General features: G+C 43.0%; 3 protein-coding genes across 3 annotated transcripts in view; 2 read left to right on the top strand and 1 right to left on the bottom strand.

Annotated features, from left to right (window-relative positions):
- pla2g4ab (phospholipase A2, group IVAb (cytosolic, calcium-dependent)) overlaps positions 1 to 3,638 on the top strand; it is a 34,852-nt gene extending 31,214 nt beyond the window's left edge. Inside the window, exon 18 of the mRNA XM_080832381.1 lies at positions 739 to 3,638. Coding sequence (XP_080688507.1) covers positions 739 to 876 — 138 coding nt within the window. The 3' untranslated portion in view covers positions 877 to 3,638. The remainder of the gene's footprint in view (positions 1 to 738) is intronic.
- A 7,171-nt stretch (positions 3,639 to 10,809) lies between these two features.
- On the top strand, positions 10,810 to 16,100 carry arpc5b (actin related protein 2/3 complex, subunit 5B). Its single transcript, XM_080860787.1, has 4 exons — positions 10,810 to 11,033; positions 12,633 to 12,705; positions 13,458 to 13,634; positions 14,088 to 16,100. Exons 1-4 carry the CDS (start codon positions 10,894 to 10,896, stop codon positions 14,148 to 14,150), a joined length of 453 nt encoding a protein of 150 aa, XP_080716913.1. The 5' UTR covers positions 10,810 to 10,893; the 3' UTR covers positions 14,151 to 16,100.
- Positions 16,101 to 16,328: 228 nt separating this feature from the next.
- hmcn1 (hemicentin 1) overlaps positions 16,329 to 27,500 on the bottom strand; it is a gene marked incomplete at its 5' end in the record, with an annotated part of 108,321 nt that continues 97,149 nt past the window's right edge. Inside the window, 13 exons of the mRNA XM_080860265.1 lie at positions 16,329 to 17,494; positions 18,071 to 18,197; positions 18,395 to 18,514; positions 18,760 to 19,110; positions 20,545 to 20,673; positions 20,947 to 21,072; positions 21,354 to 21,467; positions 21,597 to 21,731; positions 21,947 to 22,066; positions 22,218 to 22,280; positions 22,640 to 22,877; positions 23,148 to 23,269; positions 27,364 to 27,500. The exon at positions 27,364 to 27,500 is cut by the window's right edge and continues 1 nt beyond it. Of these exons, the coding sequence (XP_080716391.1) occupies positions 17,125 to 17,494; positions 18,071 to 18,197; positions 18,395 to 18,514; positions 18,760 to 19,110; positions 20,545 to 20,673; positions 20,947 to 21,072; positions 21,354 to 21,467; positions 21,597 to 21,731; positions 21,947 to 22,066; positions 22,218 to 22,280; positions 22,640 to 22,877; positions 23,148 to 23,269; positions 27,364 to 27,500 (2,152 nt within the window). The 3' untranslated portion in view covers positions 16,329 to 17,124. The remainder of the gene's footprint in view (positions 17,495 to 18,070; positions 18,198 to 18,394; positions 18,515 to 18,759; positions 19,111 to 20,544; positions 20,674 to 20,946; positions 21,073 to 21,353; positions 21,468 to 21,596; positions 21,732 to 21,946; positions 22,067 to 22,217; positions 22,281 to 22,639; positions 22,878 to 23,147; positions 23,270 to 27,363) is intronic.

Genomic DNA, 27,500 nt, shown 5'->3' with positions numbered 1-27,500 from the left:
GCTATGTATTTTCCTCCGCTGGGCCTGTGAAACATTCTAACCGCGCACGTTTCCCTTTGTGAGAGCATACTTTGGCACATGAATCACTGATTGGGTTAGTGAGCAAACTGTCTGACTATGAGGCATTCATATCCTCCACGCACTTTCACTGGGAAGGAAGGAGATGGACTTGTTTTCTTCAGCCTCATTGTGGCAATAACGAACAATTATCGAATTAATTCTGATGTTATCATGTTGTTGCTGAAACACCCTCGACCCGCACCCAGTTGCACAGCAGATATGACTCCATAAATCAACATTTCAACACATTCGATCTAGTAGCTACAGTAACTGCATTATGCATAACTGTTCTTTACTTGGAACTTTTTGCATAACTCTGGGGTTCAGAAATCCAAAAAAATTCCGATGTTTGTTCATCCTTCACAATAGCTGGGCTATTTCTATAGTTTATAGTTTTCTTTTTTTACTACACCTGAGGGACTATGATTGTTTTCCTCCAAATATCAGATGACCTATTATTCATAACACACCTCATTACGACAAAGTGGTGACGACGAATCATTCTGAGTCAGGATTGACTCGATACTAGATTTAGTACTCAGACTGAACTGAAGCCCTCAGCCAGTGCCTTTCATCAAGTTACCAATATCCTCAATGGCTCTTTCCCCTGAGTAATGTTTTGTTATGGGTAATATGTATTCATGTAATGCCAACCTCTGTATCTGCTTCCTCCCTCAGGTTATCAAAGAGGCAATAAAGGACAGTGTTGTGTACCGCAAGGAGACCCCGTCTCGCTGTTCTGTCTCCCTCTCACTGAGTGAGATCCAGAACAAGAAGTTCCTGAAGAGGGACACCCGACCGACAGCGCGCAAGTGAAGGCCCCGGTGGTGACGGCAGTGAGCTCAATGACCTCTCATGACCTCTCGTGACCTTTTCCAGACTGAGTAGAGGAGAAGGGTGGGGTAAGGGGAGGTCTTGCTGGTCATCTTCAGGTTCTCTCGTCTGTAGGATTCTCTCAGCTGACCATACTACATTCTTTTATGGGCTGCAGCGAGGCCATTCATCACGTTACAGAGTGGACGTCTCCGGTCATCTCACCACCCCCAGCCCCCACTCCGATCTGTGAACAGCATCTTGAACTCTTCTGACACCTAAGACCATGTGTGGGCTGAGGAAGTGTGAGTTTCCATGCCTGAGAAACGTCTTTAGAAACGGAACTGTAGCAGTGGATTAAGACTGGAAAAACACACACACACACACACACACACACACACACACACACACACACACACACATGCACACACACAAACACAACACTGAATGTGCGTCATTTTCAGGGTGGTGGATGTTATGAAACCTATCAAGTGTAGGAAATCGAAAGATGGCCACTTATGTTGGTGCCGTCTGCCGGGTTTGGCCAGACATAAACTCATCATCTCACTTTCCATCTCTTTCATCTGAATAGTCTCAGCAAGACCTAGTTGTGTGATTATTCACATCGCTTTTAAAGAGTCAGTATACGTTCCAAGTGTGCATGCGAGGGCACAAATCCGCCTTGAGGATGTGTTGAGTGAAGTCCTGCAGTAGATACTAGGAGGCTCGCCGAAGCATCAGTTTCAAAGCACAACCCTGTCCTCGAGCCTTCCTCAAATCATCTCAGACGTGTTTATGAAAGACAGGGAGTAGTTTTGGAGTGGGTCCACTTACCTAACAAAGCACACCCGCAAAAAAAAACCCATGGAAACCATGGTTTCACTTTCTTTCATTTCTGCCCTCTTTTCCCTTCTCTCTCTCTTTCTCTCTCTCTGTCTCTCTATCTTAATGTCTTAGCAGGTGTTTGTGTTTGGTTTTTCTCTGTTATTACAGGGGCTTGCACATTCCTGCTGTGTCATTTCTTCTACGTTAACTGGGTGACCCTAGCATTCAATATTTTGACAGTGTAAGAGAGAGTGAGAAAGATAGATAGGTAGACAGAGAGACAAAAAGAGAGAGAAAGAGCGAGAGACAGAAACAAAGAAAGAGAGACCGAGAGAGAGACACATTAAAGTTTCCATTCCCTACTGGTTTCTCACAGTATGCATAGATGTAAGTGTGCGCATTCCTGTGCGTGTATGTACATGTGTGTGTGTGTGTGTGTGTGTGTGTGTGTGTGTGTGTGTTTGTGTGTGTGTGTTGAGTGGTTGAGGCTGTGGTAATGGGTCTTGTAACCCTCCCCTCAGACGCTGTCAGTGAAATCTTCCTATATCACCACTGAGGTGTGGGGGTCTGGAATGTGCCAGCTTCACTTGTGCCAGCCCCAGCTTATGGAAAATCACTAAACCTTTGCCTTACGAGGATTCATCTGACCACTTCAGAGAGGAGCCTGTTCCTTCCTATTATTGCATCTGACTATCTTTCCATATAGGAATACATGTCAAGTGAGAAGTATGTATTTAAACAACATACATATGCAACATATTCGTTCTCCATTTTGGGGTTGATGGGAAATGTATCCAGATTTTTGTATCCAGAAGTTTAAATTATTTCAGTGATAATGAGTCATGTGTCATTCACATTTTTTTAACCATACAAAATATTGTGTCATACATACACTTGCTGTAGGTATTTTGAATAAAGGTCACATTGTAAATATGTGATTCTCAGCTTTGCTCAAGGTAGCTAAATTGCTACTGTACTGCCGTGTTATTGACAGCCTTGTTTGGTAGGGGTGGGGGAAAAAATTGATTATTCGATTTTTCTCGATTCTCTCTAAAACGATTCTGTCTCGATTCAGAAAAGTTTTTTTTTTTTTAGACATCCATTTTATGTTAAAATGCAAGCTGCATTGATTTTTGCATTGTTCATCGAAAGTCAAAATTGTGACAAGGAAAAGCTTTTTCTCTAATAAAAAATAGAGAAGGTAATTAATCTGTTGATTTTATTTAATTATCAAACACAAAGTAGGAGGTGTAGCAAAAACTCTGAGTAGCAAACTCAAATGTTTTAAAAGTCTAAATGCATCGATAATCGTTTTATTGGTTTAGAATTGATAATCGATAATTGGTTTAGAATTGATAATCGGTATAGAATCGATAATTGGTTTAGAATCGAATCGTTGACCTCTGAATCGGAATCGAATCGAATCGTGAGGTGCCAAGAGATTCCCACCCCTATTGTTTAGTAGAATATTCTGATACTGTAATCAATATGAGCTCACAGACAGGATTCATCCAAGACAAAACACTTGGTTACACTTTGTTACACATTCCGTACTTCCTCACCCCTAACCCGAGTTTCATGCAAGTATAAAGTATCAATGTCTAGTATAGTCACATTGTAACAAGGCTGATGTAAAGGACAGTGTAACCAACAAAGGCTCACTGGTACTCCCCTTGTATTCTTTTGAGAAATGTTTTGCCTTCTTTTGTATGTAGTTGAATGCAACTTAGCCATTAGACATAGCAATGATACATAGCATTAAAAATGTCTTAATTTTTTTTATTGTCAGTGTGGCACTCATTTTTTTGTTATTTTTATTAGCTAAGAGTTAATAGGTAGTGTGTGTTTACATTCATTGTCAATTGTATAATTAGGAGTGATATTGGTTATAGGAATTTGACCGATTGTTTCAACTGGCATAATAAAATGTTACACTGTGAGCAAGCATTTATTGACCTGATATCTTTCTGCATTATTCTGTATCAAGACAGAGATACTTAATGACAGATTTGTTGTTGCATTGTTATAGCAGGGAAGAGACAAGAGACTCATAAAAAAACTAGTAATTTTAACTTATTGTCAAACAAAAAGCATATCATCCTGACTGTTTTAATTCCTGACCTAATTTATGTTATCCTTAAAAATGTTATCCCTTTATCTATTGGAGAATAAAAAGTAACCAAGTTATCATACTCACTCAAAAATAATTTCTGTATGTAGATTTTTCCTACTGCTGGCAACTGCTTGACTTCATATGTACCAATCTGGGCCTCGTTTCCCGAACGCGCACTTAGCCTAAAAAGCACTTGAAATCGCTCGTAAGAGGATTCCTACGTTGCAGACGGGTTTCCCAACGCCACACTTAGCTTAAGTAGCCCCTTATACATGCGTCAATGTAAAGCGGTTACATTGCGCCTACCACGATAGAAACTCGCGAGCGTGTTACAATTGCCTCATGTATAAGGGGTCTAGATGTAAACCGTTAGTTTTTCCGCCGATCGTCTGAGCCTTTCGAGAGAGGTGGTTTACCACGTTAATTCGTCTTACAAAAGGGCGTGTCAAATCAGGCCGATGTGTCATGGGGGAGGCCGTGCGTGACTGGGGGGAGACGGTGACAGGAGGCTAGAAAGTTCACTCCATCATCTCTTTGAAATTCCTTATTCCATGAGTGGTAGGCTACAATGACTGGCTGTTTTAAAATATAACTAATAGCCTAACGAAACAAAATAACCCAGGAAGTTTCATCTTCGACGTTAAGGCTTCTTCCAATACTGACAGCTGACTCATAGCTTGCAGGTTTGCGGGAGACGCGACATTTGAGGGATGTCACTTAATTTAAACCTTTTTTGCTTCCGTTAGTGTGTGTGTGTGTGTGTGTGTGTGTGATAGAGACAGAGAGGACTCAGTAAAACATCAGAAAACACCGTGTCTCGTAAGCCTTAAACTATCAATCACCCCCACAATGAAATATGCCATTACAGTCGCGACAAACTTCTTGGCATTGTGGTGTGCCCAAAACGCAAGCTATAAACGTAGCCATCCTAATGTAACCAAAATATACCTCTGCTGATATGCCTAACCTTCGTTCTATTTAGAATTTGTCTTAGCACTATGCAGGAATAAAATAGCATCTACAGTGTCAGGATTCAGGCGCTCTCGCCTGGCTTCTATAACGCGCCCTGCTGCACTAGCGCTCACTCGCAGCACCTGTTGCTGGAACGCATATAATTCGTTTTGCAAGGTGCTGTAGTCGTGGGAACGACTGGCCTGGTTTCTCCCAAAAGGAAAGTAGATTTTCCTCTGCTGATCCCGCGTCTGTATGGAAGTTTGTAGAGAGATTGCCGGGGAGTAAAATGCTCCCTTTCCGTTACGTCTGCTGCTGGCTAGTAATACAGACAGCCGGAAAGGTTAATAAACGGAATGAAATAGCTACACATTACACACGCTATGTTTTAATAAAAGCCACGTTACTCACATACTGGTTAACACTGTTTGTTACAGCACATAAATGTTTGTCGCTACATCCAAACTGCGTCACCGTTGTCCCTCCCTGTGCTCCAGCCGCACCATTTTGCTTGCAATGTGAATCATTTAATTGAAATATGCTTATTGGCATTTGTTGCACCTTAATCATTTTCTACAAACATGATATGCTATGTATGGTGTAGTAGACTGAGACTCTATTCACTACTGCACAAAAACTAGACACGTTTGAAAAACTAGACGTTTGCAATGAAGTAGGTTAACTTTCGCCAATATCTCCGTAAGGGAGATGGGTTATGTGCTCAAATTTCCTGGGATCAAAGAAGACGTTAGTATTTATGTGCAAACTAAAAATCACGTCTCAGGATTGCTGCGCATGCAAGTTATTTCGGGTGTCTCAACTGTAACTAATACCACTGTCATATAATTATGAGTCCAGTAAAAGACGGAGCAAACACAGTTTTCTACCGTTGTTGAAACACATCCACGCGTAGACTCGTTTTCTTTCCATCCGAGAGTGGTTATTCAAAGAAAATATTAAGAACTATATATGCTGATAGAAAGAAGGGAACTTTAAGCCACTACACTGCCTGTGACAGATGCGGATCCACGTTGATGTTGTTAGTAAACAAACCAGGTGGGAGCACATCTCCGTGGTCTTTGCGCATGCCCGAGGCAATGTAACCGCTTTACATTTTGCACATGTATACAGGTAACGACAAGAGCCGTTTCCCTTGAAAATCTTCACACCTACACGCGAATACGATACGATAAACTGATCTGATCTCAGTGGCACATGTATAAGGCCCTAATAGGAATTCTTGAGAGGAATTCTACGTGTGGTCAGGACCAGTAGTAACTTCACACTTAGCGATTTAATCCACCAGGGGCGTCGTTCGGAAGAAACGGGAATTAAAAAAAAAAAACATGGCTACTTGAAGCGAGGAATATTTTACATGAATAAAGCTATCTACACAACTTTTTATATGTTTATAATGACTCGGTTTGATCGGAAATGTGCTACGCGACCAATGCAGAGTATTTAGGTCTTGACTGAAGCTTTCAAACAGTAGTTTGATGGCACATTTAGCGCTTATGCCACCACTCCATTGGCTTATATGGTAGCTTCTAGCTAGATGGTTGTATATATTTGCAATGTTCTTCATTGAAACTTTTTTTAAATCGCTAGTTTCATAGCTCATACAGTCACGCATGACGTACGCTTCAAACCCCTCGACACCTTATCCAGGGGTGTCGTTCGGCCTATTGTAGAAGAAATCCAAACGATGTTTCTGTGTATAGCACATCATGAGCATGTCATTGTTTCACCTGCCTATTCCCATCAAAATAGAAATAAAGAATATTGAGTATTTGAAAATAAAGATTAGGCTATACAAAACTAGTGCAGTGCCCGTAGGAATTATGCATTCTGTAGTGTTAGCAGACGTAGGGCTGTTGGGTAGTGTAATGGCAAGACATATTTGCACTCCACATAGGTACAGGTTACACTGAAGTATTATTGTGATGCATGTTTCCTTTTCATTAAGAAATGTGTTAATGGTAGCCTTTTTGGAGAGTTACCAACAAATAAAGTTTGAGATTATGTAATGGATGCAGTTGAATATACTGTAGATGTCAACGTTGCTGTCTAAACTATAAACTAAATGTCATAAAGAAAGACATTATTTAAAATGAAGTTATGGTTGAAATAGGATCACTTCTTTATTGTAAGGGTAAGTGTAGGGCAAGAATGGTCATGCAGTTGGACTCAAATGTAGGTTAATTTTATTGAATGTATGTAGCCTACTGTACTGTATGACTTCGATGATGCTAGCTTTGACAGCCCACTCTCAGACAGATCGTAATTAATGTCCTTACAATGGGAACACAGTTTAAATAGGCTTCTCTGCTGGAGATGGCGTTACTATCCCCGCCCCGAATTTAGTGCACATTGCACGTTCGATGCACGCATAGGCTAGCTAATTTCACAGCAATTAACGTAAACAGGTTAACCTGACGTAAACAGCTCCTAAGAGCTACTTAAGAACTCGTGCACGTTGCGCTCGTGCACCTGACTTTAAGTTGATGGTTGGGAAACGCACGTAAATACAAAGTGCTACTTAGTGTACGATGTCGCGAAAATCCACGTAGGCCGTTAAGATACATCGTTATCGGGAAACGAGGCCCTGTTCTAATGTCGTAAATACTTACTCATACTATATGGTTAGTAATTAAGACAGATAAGTACAACAGCACTGATTCTGTGCCCTGGGAAAACCATTTCAAGAAAATAACTGCACATGAGGAAGTTAAACTGGCTACCTCAGTAAACTCCATACATAAGGGAGCACTGCAAAGAAACAAGACCTAAAAAAAAGCCACAACAACAACTAACAACAACATCAACAACTAACCTATATTCTGTTATTTGCCAACTATTCCGCCTCATTTCTGTCTGTCATTCTGACTCTCTTCACATATGTTTTGTAATGTGTACTTTACTGTCTGACCATAGATATGTATAGTATGTCAATAGTGTATTTATTTACCAGAAGGGAGAATACGATGCTTGTGGGCAGCCCTCAGTCCTGGCCTTCCAACCCTCACTAAACAGACATGTGAGGGCGTGTGGGAAGGTGCAGGGATTTGAGTTACACTGAAGGAAACCACCAGTCAACAGCTCTCTCAAGCTCTTCCAAGAACTGATTTGCCGGTTTATTTTTGTTCACAACAAACAAGCATTGCCAGGGGGGATGTCCAGGATGCTTAATATTACCATGGGTTAAAACTGGCTTACACTGGTTTGCACCAGTATGTTACACTGTATCTGTAAAATACTGAAAAGATGACAGATATGAGATGTGAGCCTCCATTGCACAATGGGTGGATCCCAATGGCACTTCAAACTGGTATAGGTTAAAGATGACACATAAAGACCTCTGGAGACACTGGTAGAGTTGGGTTGATAAGGGGCACCTTTTGGGACTGATTACTGCAACCTGTGGTAATATAAAGACAAACGATATATGCATGCCAATATGATGCACCGCAATGCAAGTAGCAAAAACAGCTTTAAACATCAGGTCTTTGAATAAGGCATTATATCCAATTGTGCGAGTATGCAATGTTCATGTTTTCTCTTTGTTCATGTTTCATGTTTCCCCTTCCCATCCATGTCCCACCCATATGGTCTATGCATCAAATTGTAACACCATATATGAGCATTTTGGGCTTTTAAGAGTGTGACAGGACAGTAGTAGGTGAGAGTTGGGGTGGGGGACTGGAAAATGATGTGGATCGGAATTGAACACAGTTCAAGGGCCCAGTTAAGCAGACCAAATTGTTGTAGAGTCATGTAACTCATGTCCAGATCGCATGATCCACTACTTCCAGACCTCAACCTCAAGTAGTGGAGAGTGGGGTGAGTTGTGCCAGTTTTTACTTAAAGTAACTTTTAAGCGAGGCCATGACAGTAATGCTTTCAACTAAAATATGTACATATATTACAGGATGTTGTGCATACCTGGGAACAATCACTTTGGATCTGAAATATAGTTTCTAAGATATATAGCTTTCTGAATAAAAGTAGTCTTGTGGCACAACTTGCTCCGGTGCAGGGTAGGTTGTGACTTTTTAGAGAGAATACATTGGGGTAAATTGTGCCAATGATTATTGAAGTAAAACAGTATATTTTCATCTCAGAAACTGTGATGATATATAAAAGCTAGACAAATTCAATACAAAATTACTCATTCACGGTTTATTTAAAGTTACATTACAACATCAAAGGCCGATTTTCTACATCCCAGGCCATTTGGCACAAATCACCCCAATCCCACCTTTTTGGAAAAAAAGCATCATCCAGCAGTTTTGAGCTAAAATTGTGCTAGCTATATAAACTCATAGTTTAGCTTACCAAAGCACTGAAATATGTGTGAAATGTTTTCAAACTTGTCTACCACTGTTCAGACCCAACAATCAAAAAACCTTGATCATATAAATTGTACTTTTGATGGCAAAAAAACTGTTTTTTGAACTTAAATGTGCTTCCCTCTCATGCAATGAGGCTCTCTTCTTTGCAGGATGGGTAAATTGGCTGAAAATGTGTGGTCACTTGACCAATTTCTTCTATGGTTACCTAGAAACAGGGGTTGGCACAACTTCCCCGCTGGCACAAATCACCCCACTTTCCACTATTGCATAACATAGGAAGTCCTGTCCTGTCCACATCAGATATAGTCTTAGGCGTTTTTTCACACGTCAAATGCGATGCGAACACAAGCGTGTATACCTAAAATCCCATGGACTCCAAATAAGTTGTTACTCTAGTCTTCACACTGCAAGATAAATAGTATCCATTCAAAATCTAGCCCCTAACATCAGCTCAGGTCAGAATTTATATGTATTTCAAGTATACAACTATATGTGTTTCAAGTATACAAACATTCATTACGTTTTATTCATATTTACTGTCACTGTCACACAGAACCATCCCCAGCTGTGGGACTGTTGGCGGCACTCCTCAACTGCTTATCTGTAGAAGACTGTAGAGGAGTGACAACCAACCACATGGAATTCATTTGTCTTGTTTCGTAATGCTGTCCTTAACATTCTTAGTCGTTTTCAAAATTCCCTGCTTAAATCATGGCTGGTTTACCCCAACTGAAATACAGTTCCGTCAGGCCACATATCTCCTTGATGAGGTAGGCTATCTGCCCCTGCAGTGCTTGCCTGCCCAGCTGTTTAGAGATTGAGGGGGAAAGAAGATGCAGTCTGGTTTGACGTAATTGTGGACGTCACAGGGACTAAATCTGACTCTGTTTAGGAGTGGGCATCAGATGGAAGAGGCAGTCATCCGTCGACATTTAAAAAAAGTGGGATGAGGGAATGACCAAGTGAAATAATCAGCCAAAAGTTAATTCCACTTCCTGGGTTGAGGTGCTGTAATAGTGTGTGTGTGTGTGTGTGTGGGGGGGGGGGGGGGGGGGGGGCTGGATATATCCGTGTGTATATCCATATTTAAAACACTGTTTGATGAATGGCCAACCTGTGCTCTATAAGAGTCTTTGCCTCGAATGTTCGAATGAGGTAGTGTATTTGATTGGACGAAAACCTGATTACACACGCTTCCATACTTTTTTTTGTAACTTTGCATTTATGTCTCTCTGTGTGCGCGGTAAACCAAAAGTAACCCTAATTAATGGATTTCCCTCCCAGGGCAATGTTGTGTTAGGGCCCGTGGGAGATAGTAAAAGCTAACAAATGTACTACCAGTAGGCTGAAGAACAATTATTTTGGCCAGGAGGCATTATTGTTTAGACTCTTGCTCCCTCTGCTGGTTAAGAAATGTGAAAGCTCAGATCGTCCATTTTTTTGTAATATGCAACAAGGTTAAAATCATTTGGCAGTATCATTGCATGAAAGCACAACTGACATGTATGTTTTTTCACTTATCAATATGAAAAAAACCTCTTTTCATATTGATGTATGCATTGTCATATATGTGTCTTTATAAGTAAGCTAAATAGCGAAAGACATCATGCAATGCTGCACCACCACAGGTAGAGGCGCTCTTTGCGGAAGTGGCTGGAATGCTGACTCGCTTTTTGACAGAGGAAGGAAGAGGAACCGAGCCAGCCGACAGTCTTCCATACCATTTGATATAGTTTATACAATTTGCTTTGTGTCTGTGGCGTTTTAAAGCACGGGATCATGTCGAAAAACACCGTGTCCGATCGTTTCAGGAAAGTAGATGTGGACGAATACGACGAGAACAAGTTTGTGGACGAAGAGGATGGAGGCGAGAACCAGCTCGGTCCAGATGAGGCAGAAGTTGACTCCCTTATCAGGCAATATCTTTTCAGATTCGTGACCACATTTAAATACCTTTTATGTGTTGTTAAACCACACCAGCAATTTATGCCTACAGATGCTAAGTTGGTATGAGTGCTGCATAGTCATGGATGTAAATAGCTTTTACGCTAACTTAGCTGTAAGGTTAGGGTGTGGTAGAGCAATTATTTTTTTCTTTACTTGCTTGTTATTGTTCATATCCTTCGAAAACCACAGGAGCTGCTTCCCCTTGCTGTTTGAACAAGAAAGCCTGTCAGATTACAAGCAGATACTTATTGAAATTGATAGTCAAATTGCTTTACATGTTAAGAAGATGAGAATGAATGGATAGGGGCTGCAGTTAGCCATTTAGCACACCAACAATGTAGCTGAATTACTTGGTGGTAGTGGTGAAATCGCTTGTGCCCAGAATGTTTAATTAGCTAGACAGATGCCCAGTCTGTCGCCTTTCAGTGTGTAGTGTTCAAATCCAGTCGAGCACCCCTAGCGAACGTAGCTTATGTCCTATGAAAACCTCACAAATGGATACATATTGCCATGTTACAGTATCGTACGTTTTGAAGAGTGGATCTTTTTTCGTACTCTGCGGATGGCGAGTGTAAGCTAGTCTGTCCAGACTTGCCTTTAAACTGCATTCCACAAATGTAGGTGCCTCCCAAGGCCACCGTTATGGTCCCTGGCTCTCCCTTTTATTACCAATATTTACCTTGAAGCTAACATTACTAAGTGCAATCTGATACGCCAAAGCCCATGTCAGAATTGTGCTAATCTGCAGGTAGTTTGTTGAATTCAGTGATGCGCCTGTAATGTTATCACTACAAGGAAGTAGATTTTAAGTCCATATATGTCGGTATGTGGCTCGAGAGGTACTTCCTGTTTTAAGAAAACTAGCTTGGGCCGTGTGCAGCCTTTTTTAGATGATGAAGTTGAAAGCAACATACCTAGTTACAGTACTTCTAGTTTGTTTGTACTTTTCTGCAAAGTATTGGTATGGGTGTAGATTGTAACGTGTCACATAGCAAAACTCACCTACAAAGTTTAAGGCAGCAATAAGGAGTTCTGTTCCGACACTAGTGCGCTAACTACCTAAAAGGCATGCAAAAACCTTCCAAACACCCCTAACAGCTCAGTTGACACTGATAAAAGCTAACTGGTTTATTTGGCAGTATAGCTGGCAATGGCATGCTGTGAAAGCTTTTTTTTCCCCATTTTTCAAGGTGTTCCAGCCAGGAAACACAGAACTACATAGGGCATATCCTGGATGGCTAGTGGGAAAGACACAGGTGTTTTTCTGTCCTTCACATGACCGTATGCTATCAAAATGAATTTGAGGATGGTACCAAAACTAGTGGCCTATTGAACCATACCTCAAAAAGTGTCAATTTGTTGCATACTGTTTCTTTAAGAGAGTACTTTAGTAACTTGGTTAATCTCTCACTGTAGGTAATTGTCTATATGCGATTGTCTGATGGTTTGACTCCCCTCTGCATCTGTCACCCTCAGTGGGCTTGTGACAAGGGTTAAAACGTAGGTTTCTGTTTATATTGAATTCCTTTGTAAACAAGTTGGCAGATTCTTTCCTTAACTCCTGTTCTAACGGGTAACCTAATGGGTGCCCTGCAAGCTGTTCTGAAAAACCCTCCAATCAACACAAAGAACCAGAACGTCAAGGTGAGTCCAGCCTCCTTCACTGAACTGAAGTATGTGACAGACTGAGGTTTTGTCTGTATTGACGTAATTTACTATACATGCAAAAAAAGGAAAACTTCAAATAAGTTACCTTGACAATGTTTAGCCTGGGATAGTTTCCTTTCACTTAAAAAAGAAACAGTGTTCCTATAATCCTTGAAAAAAGAGAAACGTAATATTCGTTTCTTTACCTTTCATTACATTTTCATAAAATGTGCATATAGACCAAAGTTTGGGGAATTTCATCTTTCAGTCGGTGCAGGGAGGTTGAGAAAATAGACAGACAGTGTAGCTGTAGTGATGCTGTGACACCTGATATTTTAGAGGAAGCTGGTGAATAAGGTCTGTGTGAATGGCGCTGTGTTCAGAAGCAGATGTGCGCTTCCTTTGATCTAGGGCTGTGTAGATTCCATGTTCATAGCTGAGGCTTTCCCTGCGGCTGCCTCTGGCACTTTGGAAAGCTGCTTGATGTTCTGCTTGAATACCTTTTATAAGTATATTCACCTAAATTGTTGGATGAAAGTGTTTGGGAGTTGATAGGGTTGTTAGGGACTTTTGTATTTGTGTTTGCCCCTGATTTGGGCTGTGTGTGAAGTGTTGTGTTTTTGTGAGTGACGTGGTTTTTTTTTGTGTATCGCTGTGTTGTGTTTTTTGTGTTTATCGTTGTATTGTGTGTGATGTCTTATGTTGTGACGTGTGTGGTGTTGTGACCGACGTGACGTAACGTGCTGCAGGACCGCGCAGAGGGCCTGGTGCTGAAGGTGCTCAGCTCCTTTAAGAGCAGCGACATCGAGAAGGCGGTGCAGTCCCTGGACAAGACCTCAGTGGACCTGCTCATGAAGTACATCTACAAGGGCTTTGAGCATCCCTCGGAGAACAGCAGTGCCGTACTGCTGCAGTGGCATGAGAGGGTAAGAGGGCATGACCTTTAACCACCTAAAAACAAGCAGTCAATATGCCTATATGTAGCAGTCAAAAAAGCAGACATCTCGAAGAAGGGAACCTGGAGAACACACACACACACACATACACACACTCCCCCTCCCTCCCTCTCTCTCTCTCTCCCTCCCTCTGATCTATATACTCCCTGTCTCCACACCATGTGTCTGCTACCCAGATGCGAGACCTTTATACAACCAGGTTCAATTAGAGTTCTAGCCTAGGATTGTAGGCAGTTATGTTAGGCTGTAGGTCATGCTTTGAATTCTAAACATAAAATAAAACACATTTTAAATGGATACAGTTATTCATTCACAGTTATTGGGGCCATACAAATAACCATCTCTTTTGTCTCTGTTTTATTTTTTCATTCCTCTCTCTCTCTCTCTCTCTCTCTCTCTCTCCCTCTGCTGTCGCTCGCTCAGGCTTTGTCAGCAGGAGGGGTTGGCTGCATTGTAAGAGTACTGACAGCCAGAAAGACCGTTTAACCAGCTGGCGGAATGCTCTCTCTGACACACACACATACCCCCCCCACCCCCGACACACACACACGCGCACACACACACACACACACACACACACACACACACACACACACACACAGGAGTATGAGCTGGTACTTTAATACAGGGTCCTGTGGTGAAATGCCCTCTCCTCATATCTATTCTTTCTCGCTTTAGTTTCCAAGCTATTTAACAGAGCTTTTACACACACGCACACACACACACACACAGAAACATGCTTCATTGAGCTTCCAGGCCATCTGTGTTCTACTTACACCAATACATACATACTCACTCACACAGTGCCATCACTTATCTTAGTTTTTTAGCTTTGCTTGTCTCAGGAAAGCCCCCCGGCTTGCCACCTTAAGAACACACTTAGCAGTTTTATTTTGTATTATTACGCCATATTTTAAACAAATCAGTGGAGTTGGACTTTGGACTCTGCCTCGTCCAACCCCACTGCACCCCTCATCCATATTGTTCCGATTCTGGAGGGGTCGTGGACTAGATCGGCAGTGCACTGAATGGACCTACTCTCCAACCCGCTCACACAAGTTCACTGTTGTCGGTGTGGTCCACTGCACCAGTAAGGACCAGTCAGCACCTCTTTTGCACTCAGATGGGGATGTCTTTGAGAAGAGAAGATCAAGATGTCTGGGACTTCGCTGTCAGTGTGTCTTTCCTGCCTGTCCAGCCCACCCCAAGTGTGTCTGATGTTGTGTTGTGGTAACAGTGCAGACCAGCAGTTTTTGTTGACTCTGGCAGTTTTGGAAATTTGTCGTGCACGTGACTGACAGGGCATGTCTTCTCAGAAGCCTCAGTGACATGCATGTTATTCTGTCTCACACTGTCCCTGTCTCTGTTTGTTGTCTGGTCTCTGACAGCATACGTCTGCTCTCCTACCAATGCAATGTCTCAACGTGACCTCAAGACGAGTTATGTGCTCCTTGTGCAAAAAATATCCAATACCTTCTGAACTCACAATGGTGCTTCTAGGATTCGGCCAGTTTGGTTTGCATTGCTCTTGGTTGTCAGGTGGGAGAGTGGCTACAGGGATAGGCGCTGAAGTGCACAGTCTAGGGGGAGGCAGGGGAAGGAGCGGAGACAGGCCAGACAGGGATTGAGATTGGGAGATTGGGGGGGGGGGTAGGGGTAGGTTGGCAGTGTTTATGAGCTGCTCTTTGGGATTAGGATTAATACCCACTATGCTGCATGCTCTCTTCCCACCACCCTCTCGCTTAATCCCGGCTCCCATCATGCAATAGGGCATTAGCTACCTTTATTAGAACTCAAGATCCCCCAGACATCAATGTTATGCGCAGCCTCCATCTGCACACACATACACACACACACACACACACAAACACGTTAAGAAAATTAAGATCAAACTTTTATATTAGTCTTACTAGTATGTGTTTTTTTGTAATGTCGAGTTGATTGAGTTGCCTGGGCCACAGATGTTGTCCTGAAAGATTCCAGGTGTCTCGCCATCCTGTCACGAGTGCATTGCACTAATCCCTCAGTCCTAATGGTGTTACTGGATTTGAGCGGGGATGGGCACTTCACATTAACTGCGTTTGTGAGTGGGTGTTTGATTCACTTTGCTCCGGCACTTGGCGCCGAGTTGTGCAATGGATTTCACTCGCCTCTCTTTCTTTCTCTTGCTTTGTCTCTCACTGCAGAACCAGGAGTGTCCGTGGTTATCCATGTCTGATGCTCTGATGTTTGGGGACCACATGTCTGTATGCCATTGTCTTTTTTTTGCTTTGGAAAGGACCATCATGTTTTTTTTTTTTATATATACTCCTCCTGCAACTTTTCCACAATGCACTTACACCCAACAGCCATTACAGGCAAAATGTCATGATCATGTGACCAAATGCAGAAGAAAAAAAATAACCAATCAATCACAATGTACCAAACTGGTGTAAAGACTGCCTTACGTAATATTCCTTTTTTATGTTTGTGCTCTTGTGGTGAAATTAAAAGATTTATAAATATGCACCTGATGTTGAGGGTTTGTTGGATATAGTGCTCATATTTATTCTTGCCAATTTAAATTCCAAAAATCATGCTGTACATACAAGAACGTTCACACTAGTTGATTTGTGTTGTACATTTATTGTTTCATTTTTTACAAAAGACATGAATAGAGTACAGTATAGAATCATATTACAGAATAAAAAACACTTATATACAAATATTCAAAATAGAATACATCTTAGGTACTGACTGAAGTCTGTGGCTGTATGAGACAGTAGGAATAGTGGACTGGACTGAAGTAGTGGGATATCTGCGGATAAGCGTACACACATAAGAGTGAAAGAGGTGGGGCTATTTTACACTGGACTTGTATGCTTACCTGAGGTTGGGTGGGGAGAGGAACAACCCAAACCCCTTGTGGTTTCATGTAACCTACACAAGCACCATTTCTGATCATTCTTAACTGTGTCTCCTCTTGCTGATGATGCGCTGACATGGGGGAACCCCATCCATTTTCAAGCACATAATAAGTTAATAGGTAGATGTAGCCATTTGGTTGCATTTTGTTTGTATCTCCATCCCTCAACTTGAAACATGCCTAAGTAGGCCATCTAGCCGTTTTGTTCTGCCATCATCTCTTCACCTTAAGGTCCCCGTACAGGCCAACAATAGGAGAGAGGCTTGGAAAACCTCCAAGCCACCAGAGGACGATGTGAAGCCGTGCCCTATACTGCACTTGGCTGGCTTGTCCCTCCAGCAGATGATAGGATTGCTGGATTCAGGTTTTTCCCTTCAAGTGGCGGATGTCCAAAATTGTCAAACATGTACACACACAAACACACACTCACACAATCACATACATACACTCACACAAAAAAATGCACTGAACCTCTTGCTTTGAAAGAGATATTACTCTGTGTCCATGCTCCATCCTTTTCTCTCTCCCCCCCATCCATCATTGTAAAGTGCTACTTTAGTAGGGATAGGCGGACACAGCAATGTAGACGATGAACGTGGTGTGGTAGTCAATGTTGCCGTCGGCGCCGTAGGAGAGCGCCCGTACCTTCATGCGGTAAGTGTGCGGCTGCCGCAGGGGCCGTGTGGTGTACAGCACCCCCTTGAGGCCCTCGTCGCGCAGCGCAAATGGCATCTGCTCGTCCTGCTCCTCCAGCGCTTGGAAGGTGGTGCGGGGGTGCACCACACCCTCCTGTGTGTAGGCCACCAGGCGGATCAGGTCCTGGTTGGCGGCGATGCCGAACGGCAGCGAGAGGAGCTTGTACTCAAGTGCGTAGGGGCTCAGCGCACACTCCAGGTCATTGGGCGGGCAGTTTTTCAGGCAGAATCTACAGAGCAAGTTAAACAAAACACAGAGTTGACAACACTAGCGTGTTAGGGCTCAGATACACATACGCGTTTTTGTAAAAACGGGACGCGAGCAAATGCATTGATTCCTATGGTACGGCGCATTTAAAGCGTGCGCCCCTTCTCCACCACGCGCTGCGTCTTTGAAGCGTTTTTTAGGTGCGCTTAAAAGTTGAACTATTCTCAACTTTCCAGCGCAAGGCAGGGAAGCGCACCGCTTCTGTTTTGGCCGCCGCACTTTGCCAAGGCGTTACTGAAGCGTTTCTGCCTGAAAAAAGACGCGTATGTGTATCTGAGCCCTTAGAAGTTCAGAAGAATGAATGAGCTCAAAACTAGGGTTAGAGGTGCAGAATGTCATTGCTACCTCAAAAGATTTCTGTATACACAGGTGTGAATTATCATTAATATAATAATATCATAAATTAAATTAATTCATTATTATTATTTTTATGACTGGAAAAGTGATGTTTTCAAATATGAAAGAAGTGGCCTAGTCTACTCAGTCTAGGTTTTGGATGAGGTGTTTCAGTGTATGATTAAACCAGACGATGGCGTACCCAGTGGCAGCGTCTCTCTGGTAGTTGGGGGGGCAGGGCGTGTCGATGCACTGGTAGCTGCCTCTCATGTTGAAGCACATCCTGTTGGCCCCACACTGGATGTTCTGCTCCTGACACTCGTCTATGTCTGGAAAGAAAACATACCTAATGTAAATCTATATTCTCTATCTGGAGGGTCCATCTTTTACAGCTTTTACAGGTTTTAATCTATGTTCCTGGGGCAACGATTTCCAAGACTGTCAATGACGAAACCATTGAAACTGATAAACTGCACTGATCATGGTACGGTCGTATTGTGTGTGAATTCTGATGGTGTCGTCTTACCCTGGCAGGTCTTGCCATTGGTCATGAGTCGGTAGCCAGAGGGACAGAGACACTTGTGACTGCCAGGTGTGTTCACGCACTCGTGCTGACACGTGTCCCGCTGTTCACACTCATTGATGTCTGTGGAATGCGGGCGCACACACCCACATAGACACACACAAACACACGCACAAACACACATGAATGAAAACACAAAAACGATAAACAGGTAAATGGTATAGCCTATACTCTATTGCATCTACTTTCTTTCTTTTCACCTCACACACCCTATCAGTCCCACATGAGTCATGCAAGTAATGCCTCTTCCTCTCTCCTCAGACCCCCCCCCCCCCCCCCCCGCCACCCCCCCCTTCGCCCATAGTTACCTAGGCAGCGGCCAGCCTCTGGCCTGAACCCTGGGGGGCACAAGTGAGGGTTTGGGTGCGGGTGGAGGCGTGGGAGTGTGGCATGCCTACGTGTGCGTGAGGGGGTTGCTGGGCGGGGGTAGGAGTCGAAACTCTGGGCGGCGAGGCTGTGGAAGCGGCGCTGAGGGGTGCCCTGCCACCCTTGGTAGCCGTAGGTGAGGCTCTGGTAGCTAGGCAACCGCTCCAGCCCGGCACACGACTTCCCGTCGCCTAGGAGATGCAGGCCGGGCGGGCACACGCACTGGAAGCTGCCGGGGCTGTTGACACAGCGGTGGGCACACGGTGCAGGCACAGCCTGGCACTCATTTATGTCTGCCACCACAACACAGCAAGCACAGGTAGGAGGACGCAGGGGAGAGAGGGGTGGATGAAAAGGCGGAAGGGAAAAAAGGTGAACAACAGAGAAAGGTAAGGAGGCAGTTGTAGAGAGGAAGAGGAGATGACAAAGAGGAAAGGTAGAAGAATGGGAGAGAGAGCAGGGGGTGAAGGACAAAAAGGGGTATCAATGAAATGCCCCAACTTCACTTCACAGCAAGAAAAAAAAATGCATGGCAAAAACATGGATGAGATGGATCAGATTCATCACAGATCTGATTAAGCATTGGAGCAGTCTTAAACTCAATCAATGCCGACCGGCAACATGATAGTACCAGGAATGATTCATGACATTTTAGAGTATTAATGGCGTTAGATGGTCCAGAGGTTGGACTAGAGGTCCAACTGTATCTCAGGACAAAGGCCATGAATGTCATTAGAAAAGCAGAGAGTGCTTCAGGCCAAGAACCCAAGCAAAAGGTCAAGTGCCAAAGGTCAAAGGCAAAAGGTCACAGACTGACAAAAGGCAGACACAGAAGGAAAGCACAGTCACATATATACTGACAGACAGAGAGAGAGATAGAGAGAGAGACAGTTGGGGTAGGGGGCGTTGCTATGTTGTGATGACAGACAAATATCTATCCTTTGCAACTCACTCACTCTTCTTTGACTACAAACCTTTTCCCGGTACCTTACCATTTTGATCAATCTTTCCTGATCACAAATCTTTTTCAACTACGTTACCATTTTGACTGATCTTTCCTGACTACAAATGTTTTTTAACCACGTTAGCATTTTGATTGATCAGGAGCGTTTAGCTTTACTACAGCGTAAAGTATCTAGTTGAGCAGAGCAGCAGTATGGGGGTGTAAGCCAAGCAGCAGTGGAGGCGGTTACTGATGTTGAGTGACACTGAAGAGTTATTCTCAGCACTACTGCTGTTATTTGTCAGCAGAACACAGCATAGGGGTGGTTGGCTGGGAAATATGAGATAGGAAAATTAATGGTGAGAGCAGAATGGGAGCGAAGTGAGAGCACTAGCAAAAGCAGCAGCCTCGCAGCATATGGAACGCAGCTGTGTGTGTGTGTGTGTGTGTGTGTGTGTGTGTGTGTGTGTGCACGCGGTGTGTGTGGGGGGATTGTACATTTGTTGACATGTCTGTGGAGGTGCTTGTCAGTGCATGCTTGTGAGGGAACTCTTTGGGGTGCACTGGTATGCACTTACAATGCAGGGACGTGTATAAGCATGTGCTTTTATGTATGTGTGCATGTATTGGGGAGAGTTGGTACGTATGTATACTGTACCTGTATGTTTGCGAATGTGTATGTGTGTGTGTGTGTGTGTGTGTGTGTGTGTGTGTGTGTATGTGTGTGTGTGTGTGTGTGTGTGTGTGTGTGTGTGTGTGTGTGTGTGTGTGTGTGTGTACATACCCAGACAGGGTCGGCCCACGCCCTGGGAGCGGTACCCCCGTGGGCAGGTGCAGTGGTAGCTGCCACGTGTGTTCTCACACACCTGGTTGTACCTGCACTGGTGTGTACCATCCCGGCACTCGTCTACATCTGAGACGACAAAAACATGCATGAGGACATGGAACCACCCCAGACTCAAATACAGATGGAAAAATAACACTTGGATTCAGGTGACTGTTTTTACCCAAAAGGGACCTCGTCATCCATTCGATAGTGAATAACTTCTACATTGTTTATACAGACACTCCATTTTTGGTCACCTTCACATCTCCACACAGAATGAACTGAAACATCAAATGCATCGTTTATACGACTTATTTGTGCCGAGTTTTGACCTAGTTCGAGATGCCTTCAAGCCCTCACCTACACACGTGCCGTTGCCACCCTTTGTCATGCCCGACGGGCACAGGTCAATGCAGGTGTACCCGCCGCGTGTGTTCTTACACTGTTGGTCCGACCGACACACCCTCTGCCTGCACTCATTAATGTCTGAGGAGAGATGGGGGACAGGTAAGAAAATTAAGTGGCTTGTGGAACTGTGACCTTAATACGAATATTTTTAACAACTGTTAGACAGACGAAGAGCTGGAGCGCTTCAGAAGAACAACTCAACCCCATGAACCACTTTCAGGAGGAGAAAACAAGATGGCCTAGAAGAGGAAGCCAAGTCGACTCTGGTATTTTAGTCTTGTCTAGTTGTATGTGTAATGTGGCCAATAGGGTATATTCTAGACAAGCCTGTAGGGGTAAGAACATAACAGAGTGCTAACCAATGCAGCGTCGGTTCCTGAGCTGGTAGCCTGGCTCACACGCGCAGCGGAAACTGCCGATGGTGTTCAGACAGTGCTGGTGACACGGGTTCGACTCCTTACACTCATTCACATCTGCAAGTGAAAAATAATAGATAAAGAAGCAAGAATGACAATGGTGAGGGAACTTTGCTGAATTAGTTGTTGCTGGTGAATATGTCTTGGCATAGAAGCCAAAGCAGTGAGATAAGTCAGAGGCCTGACCTTGGCAACTCAGCCCATCCGTGGTCCTCCTGAAGCCTCGGCCACAGCGCATCACACAGCGGTAGGAGCCAATGGTGTTCTCACAGTCCTGCCCATTATGACACGTGTGGCCTCCCAGTGCACACTCGTCTATGTCTAGAAGGTCCACAAAGACATTGAGAAAGGTCAGCATCCAGATTTTCAAATATAAATATGCAATTGTGTGAGTGCATCGTTGGGTATGTTTGTGTAAAGGAAAACTCATTACATGGTTGTCCTGTTTGTGTGTGTGTATGGGTGTGTGTGTGTGTGTGTGTGTGTCTGTGCGTGTGTGTGTGTGTGTGTGAGAGAGAGAGAGAGAGCGCTCATACCCTGGCATGTCCTTCCATCAGCTGATATGGTAAGTCCCCGTGGGCAGGAACAGTAGTACGTGCCGATGGCATTGTGACACGTGTGAGAGCAGGGGTTACCTCCCTCACACTCATTCTCATCTTCATCAAGCACACACACACACACACAAACACACACACAAGATAGAAAAAGCAGATGAATTATGTGAACAAAGTCTCTAAAAAGCATCTGTTTCATATAATGATACAACTTCTTTGACAACGTGATTTGGGGAGAAATTTGACTGCTTACCTGAGCAGTATGGACCAATGGGATCCAGACGGAATCCACTGGGACACTGGTTGCTACGGTCACCTGCAGACAATGTGTGTAATAACATCCTTTACTGCATCATTAATCATTTGGAGTAGACATCATGATGTAGACAGCATTTTTTACATTGAGTATAATAAGCCCTTTTTTAAGCACCTTGAGACTTCTCTGTTTGTTAAAGTGTGCTATATAAATAAAATGAATTATTATTATTATTATTATTATTATTATAATTATTATTATTATAAGCCACAGCACTCTTAGTAAGACAGAGAACGGAAAAAGGGAGCAAAAACCAGAGAGGAAGGTTGATCACACAAAACAAACAAAGATGGATAAGAAAAGAGGAGTCAATGGAAACGTCCATTGAGAGAAAAGCTCTTATAAGGAGTATTACTGACCCTTGGCAATGCTAGCTTGGATGGTGTACTCCAGCACCTCCTCTAGGGGGTGGTAGTGAGCGGCGATGGAGGCGGCGTGGAGCGTCTCCACCAGGTAGGGCATCCGCCCGCGGCTCGTCTCGTAGCTGATGGTGTGGTTCCAGGAGTAGGGCACGCTCACGCCGTCGATGCTAAACATGCGTGTGGACTGAGCATACAACTGGCCTGCTCCCGTCTGAATGTAGTCTTCAGAGTAGTCCTGACACACACACACGTACACACACACGTACACAGAAACATTTTTTCACACATGTGTCTGTGTGACTAGGAAAAATCTGATCAGATACTTCATTTTGTCATTAAATCATTAGCCAAATGCATTCTGAAATGTAAGTGGATACGTACAGTTGTTTGCACACAGTACATTATCGCTGCACTTATAGAGCATTCATTTGGAGTTCAAGGGAGGGCAGGCCTCTTAAGGCATGTGTGGTAGAGGTGGGTAGAGGTCAAGTGTCAGAGGCAGTACCTTGAGGCTGATATCTGCATTAGAGGGCAACTGGAGGACGTGTCCGTTCACCACGATGTCCAATAGCAACACGCCATCAGAGTCCAGCCCCCGGGCAACATGAGTCATCCGCAGGATCTCACCTGGATGCACACACAGGGATGCACACACAAATACGTAATGTGTTAGTCAAGCTATATACAGTATAGACACAAAATGTATATACAGCCGCGGAAAAAATTAAGAGACCACTTCAAAATTATCAGTTTCTCTGGTTTTACTATTTATTGGTATGTGTTAAAGTAAAATGTACATTTTAGTTTTATTCTATAACCTACTGGCAACATTCCTACCAAATTTCAAATAAAAATATTGTCATTTAGATCATTTATTTGCAGAAAAATGACAATTGGTCAAAATAGCAAAAAAGATGCAGTGTCTTCAGATCTCGAATAATGCAAAGAAAACAAGCTCATATTCATTTTTAAACTACACAATACTAATGCTTTAACTTAGGAAGAGTTCAGAAATCAATATTTGGTGGAATAACCTTGATTTAAAATCACAACTTTCATGTGTCTTGGCATGCTCTCCACCAGTCTTTCACATTGCCTTTGGGTGACTTTATGCTACTCCTGGCGCAAGAATTCAAGCAGCTCGGCTTCTTTTCATGGCTTGTGACCATCCATCTTCCTCTTGATCACATTTCAGAGTTTTTTTTTATGGGATTCAGGTCTCGAAATTGGGCTGGCCATGACAGGGTCCTGATCTGGTGATACTCCATCCACACCTTTACTGGCCTGGCTGTGTGGCATGGAGCATTGCCCTGCTGGAAAAAACACTTCTCAGAGTTGGGGAACATTGTCAGAGCAAAAGGAAGCAAGTTTTTCTTCCGGGACAATGTTGTACTTTGCCTGGCTGAGGTTTGTAAAAGACCATAAGGATTGAACCAAAGCCGACTGGAGGGTCTCCTAGTTCGTCTTCTCTGATGAGTCCAATTTCACAGTAGGTGCAAGACTCTGTGGCTTGTAGGCCTCTCCAGGTCTCCGTCTAACCATCAGACGACCATGTGTTGGGCAAAGCTGAAAATTGGACTCATCAGAGAAGACGAACTAGGAGACCTTCCAGTCCGCTTTGGTTCAATCCTTATGGTCTTTTACAAACCTCAGCCAGGCAAAGTACAACGATGTCCCGGAAGAAAAACTTGCTTCCTTTTGCTCTGACAATGTTCCCCAACTCTGAGAAGTGTTTTTTCCAGCAGGGCAATGCTCCATGCCACACAGCCATGCCAGTAAAGGTGTGGATGGAGTACCACCAGATCAGGACCCTGTCATGGCCAGCCCAATTTCGAGACCTGAATCCCATAAAAAAAACTCTGAAATGTGATCAAGAGGAAGATGGATGGTCACAAGCCATGAAAAGAAGCTGAGCTGCTTGAATTCTTGCGCCAGGAGTAGCATAAAGTCACCCAACGGCAATGTGAAAGACTGGTGGAGAGCATGCCAAGACACATGAAAGTTGTGATTTTAAATCAAGGTTATTCCACCAAATATTGATTACTGAACTCTTCCTAAGTTAAAGCATTAGTATTGTGTAGTTTAAAAATGAATATGAGCTTGTTTTCTTTGCATTATTCGAGATCTGAAGACACTGCATCTTTTTTGCTATTTTGACCAATTGTCATTTTTCTGCAAATAAATGATCTAAATGACAATATTTAGTGTGCTTGCCCGAAGGGAAGCACAGTATTGTTATCGTCAAGTTTTCTTTATTTATTCCGTACGTTTTTCTTGCAGCTAACTACTCCTCGCCCGATTGAGCTAGAGACGCCATTCAAACACCAAAACGTCCGGCCCGATCCGGTGCAAGCTGCTATGACTTTTCGTGGCGATACTCTTTGCCACTCCTTTTTTATCCCTCTTTTTCATCCCCTTTTTCTCTCATTGACTAACATGGGGAAGGTTGAGCCATTGTGACGTCACCCACTAAGGCGAAGCTCTGTATTCTCCTGTAACGGCAGTTGACGGCCAGCGACGACCAGCATACAATCATGGATATAAACACTAGAAATGCTGTTGCTGAACTTCATCTACACACCTGATTTAATTCTTTAAGCCTTATTGGACATATTTTTATCTTAAAAGCTATATATATATTTGTATTTAACTATTTTGAGAAATGATAACGTTATTACGTGATGTGCCTTCGCTGCAGAACAGGATGGTATAAGAGAAAGAGAGCGGAGATTCTCCTAACTAGCTGGCTAATGTAGCCATCCCATGTAAGCTATTCATATTACCGCTAAGCTATTTGTGACATTGGTAATTATACAGTATAATTTGTTACATTTCACTCTCAATTTTTCCCGCTACAAACTGCTTAGTATTCCACTTTGTAGCCTTCTCTAATCACTCGATTACCTCAGCCAGCCAGATTGGCAAAATGACAGCACCGAGAGGTCCACGTATGTTTACCCTGGAGAGAGCAGTAGTGCTTTGCCAAATTGAGCCAGAGATTTTCGAGTCGAATGACAACGAAACTAATGTAAGTTGTAAAATGAATGTTGATGGATAACAACCTAAATCTGAGCCATAGTTGCCAACTCTGGCATCTACAACATTTCTGATTAGCTAATAGCCTACACATAGCCTCTTACTCTATAAAACATTAAAGCAAATATGGCGATTATTATTTACCTTATCTGCTGGTAACCATAGAAGATCGTGAAGTAGGCCTACTAGTGATTTGAGTCCAAGCCCATATGTATTGTAGATGAGGTAATCCACTTGGTGCTAACAAGCACATCAAAACTCCAGTAAAAACGATGGTCTGTCGACAACGCAGATTTCGCTAATATGTTTATCCTACTTGTAACTTGTTGGTTGCTAGAAAGCTCTCTGGACATATGACCGGTCTTACTATACTGTTAGTACACAGAGTATTCCTATTTTATGGACTGCATGGCTTATGAACAAAGCTCATGTAAAGTGACATTTCTAGTAACGTAATCTTGGAATGTGGCCTGGCTCACGTCGCTGTCATTCTTCCACACTGTCAGTGGACGAGCGTTGGCTCACTGTAGATTCACTTTGTTTGCGTTATTTCAGTGTAGTATTTATTTATATATTTAATTTTGCAATTAGGCTATATAGGCTGTCAAAAAGGTGTTGTATCGCTATGGCAGGGTTACATGAAGTAAATATGAATGTAATAGACTACTTTGTGCTACTGAATAATGCAGCTGAGATAATAAAGTCTTTGGAAGATGTTTTGTGTCATGTCTATAGGTTTATGTCTGTAAATGTGAAATGGTTAGTGGTAGGCCTACATCTCATGGCATTTCAATATATTTCTAGTTTAGTGAGCTACACTTTAGATATTTTCTGAGAGTCTTCGAGTTTAGCTGCCCCCTCCTTATATGGATAAAACATATAACAAGCCAGACATCACTGTTGAGAGAGAACTGCATTAAGTCTAACATATAGGCCTATCTTACAATAAACTTTAAGTAAAGCTGGCTATGTAACCACATTCATTCCAATATTGTTGCAGAGATGTTTCCTTTTACCAAGATAACAATTTCAACAATTCACTTAGCTCAGTAAGTCAGTATAACGAAACTCTGGAACTATTAGGCTATGACCAAATGTAACACACTAGACCCTTTCACAATAAACAAGCAAACAAACAAACAAAAACAGAACAACAAAGATACCCTCATATGTCTAAACGTCAGTGGAGCCAAAATATAATGGTTGAGCTTGGTTGCTTGCTAAAATATATTGGAAGAAGGCCCCACTACACTGATTGAGTAGATGTAAATACATGTTAATTCATTGGCACTTGTTCTCTCTGTCACAGAGCAAGCACACTCTCGCAGTTCGTTCACGAAACGCATTCTAGTTTTATTTGAAATTTGGTAGGAATGTTGCCAGTAGGTTATAGAATAAAACTAAAATGTACATTTTACTTTAACACATACCAATAAATAGTAAAACCAGAGAAACTGATAATTTTGAAGTGGTCTCTTAATTTTTTCCGCGGCTGTATGTATGTGAACATCCATAAATAGACAGACATTAATGCAGTGCAAAAGGATATGCGTATGCACAGAGACTAAAACGTCAGTTGAAATAAATAAGAACACACAAACACACACTAGACAAGCACAAACATCACCACACAAATCAAACAGGGACAATGTCATCCCCTCACACCATTCTCACACTTTGCTTACCTGTAGCAAACTCCACTTGTGTCTCGCGTCTGAAGATGCCGTCCGTGAGGGTGTAACCGTTTACAGCCTCGCCCACCTCCTGGGCTGTCGTCCAGTAGATGGGGTTCAGGAGTGAGATAAGCTTCCTCATGGCAGGA

This window comes from Sprattus sprattus (genome assembly GCF_963457725.1).
Source record: "Sprattus sprattus genome assembly, chromosome: 2".
NCBI classification, from domain to species: Eukaryota; Metazoa; Chordata; class Actinopteri; order Clupeiformes; family Clupeidae; genus Sprattus; species Sprattus sprattus.
This window is presented reverse-complemented; position numbering and strand designations above follow the sequence as displayed.